Source organism: Impatiens glandulifera, chromosome 5 (assembly GCF_907164915.1).
Source record: "Impatiens glandulifera chromosome 5, dImpGla2.1, whole genome shotgun sequence".
Taxonomy (NCBI): Eukaryota; Viridiplantae; Streptophyta; class Magnoliopsida; order Ericales; family Balsaminaceae; genus Impatiens; species Impatiens glandulifera.
Window position 1 is genome coordinate 34,319,100 of NC_061866.1, and position 7,198 is coordinate 34,326,297.

The 7,198-nt window shown below is 29.8% G+C and overlaps 1 protein-coding gene across 1 annotated transcript; it reads left to right on the plus strand.

Moving 5' to 3' along the window:
• Window positions 1–874: 874 nt before the first annotated feature.
• Window positions 875–4,748, plus strand: LOC124940001 (probable WRKY transcription factor 13). The gene is made up of 3 exons (XM_047480475.1): window positions 875–1,260; window positions 1,437–1,697; window positions 4,371–4,748. The coding sequence occupies exons 1-3, from the start codon at window positions 980–982 to the stop codon at window positions 4,555–4,557; spliced, it is 729 nt and encodes a 242-aa protein (XP_047336431.1). The 5' UTR covers window positions 875–979; the 3' UTR covers window positions 4,558–4,748.
• The last annotated feature ends 2,450 nt before the right edge of the window (window positions 4,749–7,198 follow it).

The window sequence follows — 7,198 nt, forward strand, 5'->3', positions numbered from 1 at the left end:
GTGATGTATTTTTTTTCATCTTATTTAATCTCGGAATATTCCACTCTTTGCAGTTATGTTAAATGTTGGGATAAGTTGATAAAATAAGACATTTTAACACACCATCTCAATTTAACTCCACATTATAATTGAGATTCCATGTTAATATAGTTCTATAAACCTGTCACATGGACCCTTTAAGGTTTTAAGAATCTTCTTAATTAGGAGGTCCAAATGACAAGTAGGGCTTAGAAAAGGACTAGGGTCTTAGTTTGTATATCATTTTTGTTTTCCTTAACCATGTTTTGTATCTTAGACACTTTTGTTAATGAACACAATATTTGTGATAAGTATATAATTTAATGATTTTTTTTATGAAAAAGTAAAAGGTTATATTTAACATGGAAAAGCCTTAGAGCTAGTTTGATGTTGGTTTTTTATTTACTTTATCAAAAATCTTTCTATTAAACAATATTAAAAAAAAAACTCAATAAAATAACAAACAACCCAACTTGCATCAAACAAGCTCTTAGAGTCTAATTTAACCTCTTATAGAGTTTTAGGTCAATTGCTACATATCTACATAATTTCTCCCTCCTTTCTACTCTATATTTCTCATCTTTTTTTTCTTTTGTCTTTAAGTTGTGCTTCCCACCGCATATCTCTTTGTCTTCATTCTTTATTAACACTTCATTATTACATCATTTTTAATTCTTTTTAAAAACAATATCACAAAATAATTTTTATATTCACTCTTGTTTTTATTTTTCAAAAAAGATATTGTGGATGGCCAGTCGTTTCAGCGATAGGTGCTCGGTTGTTTTCACACTTACACATATATATATAGTCATCCTACATGTCCAAAATAAATTCCTTTAACCTAGACTTTATTAAACAGTTATTCTATATATATTCTATTATATATCTTCATAGCTGAAACCAGTAGTTGGGAAAAAAAAGGTGTTGCAGAACTAGAGAGAAAGAGTGACTTAATTCATAAATGTCCATAACTACTATTTCTCAAGCTATGCTTAACCAAGGTGGTCTATTTGATGAAGATGATCAAGATATCCCTTCACAGATGGGTTTCTTGGCCCCTATGATATCATCAACAAATTTAAACGCTCTCAAAACTCTAATATCAGATTCCCCATCTGCACTTTCTTCAGATGATCATCATTTCCTTCTATCTTCAAGACAAACACAACAAGACTTCTCTCATCCTCTTGGAAAATCCCAGATATACCCCTTGCAGAGATCTTCATCTGCAAATATCAACTGGTAAGTTTTTCTTACTTTTTCTACCGACCAATACAAATCAAACACTTTTTGTTTCTGGGTTTTGGTTTGTGTTTGAATTTGGATCTCATATGGTTGCAGATTAAGAGATCTTGTGTTTCATCTTATTTAGGAACATTGATTATAAAAATCTTGTCTTTTGTTCGTATCATGATTAGGGCATGGGGAGAAATGGAGGAAAGGATGATGAGGGGTGGAAAGAGAAATAATATGATTGTGAATGGAGGAGATTATGATCATGAACATGTTCATCATCTTGGGGTTGGAACAATGAAAATGAAGAAAGTTATCAAGGTAAGAAGGAAGGTGAGAGAACCTAGGTTTTGTTTTAAGACAATGAGTGATGTAGATGTTTTGGACGATGGTTACAAATGGCGCAAGTACGGTCAGAAAGTCGTCAAGAACACCCAACATCCTAGGTCAGTAGTTCTCTCCTTAATTTTCTTCATGTATTTTCATGGTCTTTTCAAATTATACTTCAAAAACTATCTAAAATATGCATTTTCAAACTCTTTCTAGGGCAAGATTAATTGATAATTAACCTTTCTCATGAACTAGCTAGTTAGATTTTCCTTTATTCTCTTTGGAATTATGATTTCTTTTTCTTTTTGCTCTCTCTCCACTCAAGCATTTTGTCATTCATCCAAGCAGTAATCATTAGTTTGCATTTCCATGATTGCTCCACGGCCTTGTCTTGTGGAATAAATGTACTACGTGAAAATACCAACTAATGAATTATATTCCTTTTGAAATTCGTTATATTACAACTAGAAATCATTCAAAGATCCAATTGATACAAAATAGTAAAAAAGATATTAAATTGTTACTATAGTCTGTTGATAATTATATACTAACAATTTATAAAATTCTTTTACATAATTGATGGATATTTGCGAGTTTGTAGGCTAGCTAGAATATATTTTTTTATTAGCTATACAAAAATTGTAATCACTCATGTATATGTTGGTAGTAATAAATCAAAAAATTAGAATTAGGAACTTAAACATAATTTAAAAAGTGAGAATTGAACTTGAAAAATTTATATTATTAATCTTATTAACCACTAAACTATTATTCTAGCTATTTTTAATTATAATTTTTTTGTAAAATAAAAGAGAATTAGTATTACACCCCACCGTCATGACTCCATTTAAACTCAAATCGATTTCAAATTTACTAACTATTTTAAAATTTGAAAATATTAAATAAATTAATAGGTAATAATATGTTTTTTAGCAATAATATGTTTTTTTTGCTGATCTTAAATTCAATATCTACATATATCGACCCCTATATGCGAGAAAAAATGTGACCCTAGTTTCTATACATAGTGTTTCCATTGAACAAATCGATGTTAACTGACCCACAACTGCTTTGATAAATTGTTGAAATTTTCTTGGTTGCGAGTTTAACTAAAGATCGGGTATATTGGTTGTTAATACAAATTGTTTTTTCTTTAGTTATTAAATTTGCGAATCTTTCATTAATTCATTATTGTCAACTCTTGGAAAACAAAATCTTATGAGTAGAAATTAGTAGACAAAAGTTTATCAATACATATAAACTCATAAAAGTGAGGAAAACATCTGATATTCCTTCCATATATCCTTAAAGATAATTTTCTCATAATTACATATAAAACCTTAATTAATCATCGATTCTAGAAAAGATCTCCCTTCCTTATAAATGTGTTTCTCACACTTGGATCATTCCTTGTTCATATTCTCACATGTGTTTATAATTAATATATCATGTATATATACATATTATATTAATTAGTTAATTAACACAACATATTGATCATTGGACTTTTTTAGAAATGAAAAAGTGGACTTTTTATTGTTAAATGATTGGGCAGAGAGAGGTATATATAAACGTCCAATTTCAATGCATATAAGCTGTTATCCATTATGAACAAGTTATAACCTTTTACCCTAAGCAAAAAGGAGATTATTTGTGCTGCTTCAATGAGCCCACATCACATTACTAAAAGGATATTCATTCCATCATTCCTTAGGCCCCTTCTCCACACTTCATAAACTTTATTTTATCCCGTACTCTCCTTAGATAGTGAAAGAGTTGTGTGAGAAAGTCTAGGTCTTTTTAGTATACAAACCACAAAACTCAAACAAAATTAACTGTTTTTAGTATTATTAGCAGATAAAAAATAAAACAAGACTGAGATGAAGACTACCATCAAATTATAGAATCCGACTCATTTTCAGGGCAGGTCCGCAAGCCCCCGGACTAGGGCAGCTTATTCTCCAGGGCAGCCCATTAAATAAAATAAATAATAATATTTTATAATTTTTTAAACGTAAATAGGTCTTGCTTAGTGGTTTGGGAAGAAAACATAAAATTATCATTTTGTCATTAGTTTAAACCTCACAAAAACTTATTTTTTATCATTTTTTTAGCAATTAAAAATCACGTTTTTTAAGGCTGGGGCATCCCAAACATCGGGCCGGCTCTGCTCATTTTTCATAATCTCTCGTACTCATTTCACGCATTACATAAATCAAGAAGTCACAATTATTATAACTATATGTTTTGTAGTGTAAAAATGTCGGTCTTGTAGACTCTTACCACTAGCAAAAGTAAAACATTTAGAGAGGTTGAATATATATGACTAATTTTTATTCTTAAACCGAAAGTTTGTGATAATTAATTATGTGTGGCTTTCATTAATTTCTTTCCATCACTTCTATCTTTTTCCCATAATAATTTAGAAGTGCATAATTACCACCTTAGGTCCCTCAATAATTTAGTATAATTTGTTAGGTCCCTTCATATTCAATTTATTGAATTACAATTTCCTATAAAGAATAGAAACATAAATGAAATATAATATCTGGTTATTAGTATATTTCTTTCTGCAACAAAGGGAAAATTAAGAAATATATTTAAATACAATTGATAATAACTATATTTTCTCATAGACATCAAAGTTCTGATACATAAACAAAAAGATAAATAAATAAACATGCATAGAATGAGCTGAATGTCACATTAAGAAAAGTTAACAAATTTTCCCTCACTTTTATTAAATTTTCAGTAAATTAATCAAATATTTTGTAAACACATATACGTAGGAGCTACTATCGTTGCACACAAGAAAATTGTAGGGTGAAGAAACGGGTGGAAAGGTTAGCGGAGGATCCGAGAATGGTCATAACAACTTACGAAGGGCGACATGTTCACTCTCCTTCACATGATGAAGATGAGCATTCACACTCACCTTCTAATCATCATCATCAACTTAGCAATTTCTTCTGGTAGTATCTTTCTTATATGCATACATATAAATATATAGGCAAAATTATGTATGTAATGTAGCTAGAGACATATTGATGAGGAAAATTGGTTTTAGAGCCAAGATGATTTTTAGTATCTACTATATATTCAGAACTTACTTTTCTCTATATATTTCCAAAGATGTTTGCAGATGTTAAAAGCTATATTTCTTCTGACTATTGAAAACTAAATAATTAAGGCCCCTTGATGTTAGGCTATTTTGTTTACTTTTCTTTGCACTTTAACACTTTATTCAAGTCAACTTCATGTTTTCTGTTCCCTTGTGACTTACCATTATGCTCTTTTTCTCCAAGCACTTAACAGTGCTCTGAACAAAAGGCATCATCCATGGTAATATGTTGATGTACATGTATATGTCCAACACTAAATAATAAACACTTTTTCTTTTTAAATTTGTGTATGAAGAATTAATTCACAATATTGTAATTATGGTACTGAATACAGCTGAGAGAAAATATTATACAATGGAATAAGATTTAATTCACTTTTTCTTTTGCATAATCTTGATACAATGGAATAAGATTTTAAAAAAAAAAAAAAAAATAGATATTTTTTTGTATTAAAACTAGAAACACATGTTGGCAATACTTTTGGGCCTCTTGCACATGCAGTTTTGGACAAAACAATTAAAGATAATCTAGTTGGAGCTTTGGCCAAATCTTTGTCTTAGATAGTATTGATTTTTTATTAGTGGTATCTAGTGCTATGAAAATGGATATAGACATTTATTTCATTAATTCAATTAATTGCGAAAATTGTCGTTCAACTTTTGACATTATTTTTCATAAGTTATGTATCACTAACTCAAACATCCATTGAAAAATCAAATCATTGTAAATATTGTTTTCTTATATTTTCAGAGAAACTTGGTATTTGTTTAGTTTGTAAAGAAGATTATTAATCTCTAGATGAAAATTTAAGTGCCTCAAATTTGTATGACTTAATTTCTTTATTTTTTTTTTTGAAAGTTTACCTGTATTAAAAAAAGTCAACTTAAGAACTACAGATAAGCAAATTGGGGACAAGATGAATAATGAATAAAAAAATGTAAAAGTTAAAACAACTCTAGGATTTAATGGAATCATGACTTTGTGATTTCTTGCTAGTGATATCTTGAAATATTCAATATAAAAATAAACTTAATTAGTTAGTATAATGAGATGGCACACAAATATCAAATAATTAGACTATATATAAGTATCCTTCAAATCCGGTTGATAGATACTTGTTTTGGGTTCACAACTAATTTGAAAAAAAGGATACAAAATTTAATTATATTGACTATGTTGTCATATGTGTTATTTATTTCGTTCTTGACAATGGGCCTGCAAATTTGAGAGGCACAACATCAAAACAATTAAGACCACAAATAGAGTATTAACATCAACATCAACATAGAGACTGTAGTTAACATGTGACATCCAAAAGTTTCATTTACATAGTTATAAATATACTAACATAATTTATAATTTTAAAATAAGTCAGAAACAACAATTTTTTTCCAGAAAATATTCATATACGAACTTATTGCACGAAAACTAAATTAATAATTAGGTTGTAACAGACAACGTATCAATCAAATTTCAAATTAATTAAATTAATATACAAATGAAAGGGATGATTGAAATTTCTTTTCTTATGTATTCATTGAGGAGAAAAGTTCTGTTTATATACACACAACTAATGAGGTATGACTAGATATGTACATAGTAAGAATTCAAAGAAAGAGAAATCAAGGATTTACGAAATTAAATTAATTATGCAATATTATTAGGAATATAAAAAAGAATCATTTATTGTCCTTCATATGTACGTGTTGGTGTGAAGTCTATCGTGTGTTGGTGAGATGTCCATCGTGAAAGAGAGCTTAGGTGTCATATGTGAGACCGTTGGAGGAGAGAGAAGAGAAAAGAGTTGGGAGAGTGTGCATCGACATGAATCTAGTAGTGAAGTAGTGAAGATGTTCAAAGTCAGAAAAAACCTACTAAAGAAGAACAAGCTGAAAATCGAAGACAAAGCAGAAAGATTCTGGATCCAGAAGCAACTGACTCTATAACGGGAGAAGATGACATCTATGTGAGGTAACCCCCACTCAATGGCAATAGTATTCTATGTAATCAAGCTGTAGCCATTGAAGATAGCGATGACAATGATGCTTACGATTTCTCTGATGAAGAGGTCCAGGACAGTCTAGAAAGTCAGGAATCTAACACTTATATCCATTCATGAATATAGTGACATGAAACATAAGGGGACTCAATGACCCTATGAAATGCAAAGAAATCGGGAGGATCATTGAGAACTAGAAGATCACTATTATGGGTATTCTTGAGATAAAAGTCAAAAGTCGAAACGTTGAGAAGGTTAGCAAGCTATGTATTGATAGCAATTGGGAAATCATTCACAAATCAAATGACAAAACATGCAGAATTTGGGTTATATGGGATAACAAAGTTACTGAGGTCAGGGCTCTCTTTTCGAATGATCAAGCAATCCTGGTGGAGGTCAAAGACAGAATCATAGGAATCGTGTTTAATCTTGCTATTGTCTATCGTAGCAACTCAAGCACTAACAGAAGACTCCTCTAGAATTTTCTTAGAAACTG

Excerpts from the sequence above, each read along its gene's own strand:
- LOC124940001 (XM_047480475.1), top strand. The coding sequence starts at position 980 with ATGTCCATAACTACTATTTCTCAAGCTATGCTTAACCAAGGTGGTCTA. Across the intron at positions 1,261-1,436 it reads TCATCTGCAAATATCAACTG|GGCATGGGGAGAAATGGAGG; the intron begins GTAAGTTTTTCT and ends TATCATGATTAG. Across the intron at positions 1,698-4,370 it reads AAGAACACCCAACATCCTAG|GAGCTACTATCGTTGCACAC; the intron begins GTCAGTAGTTCT and ends ACATATACGTAG.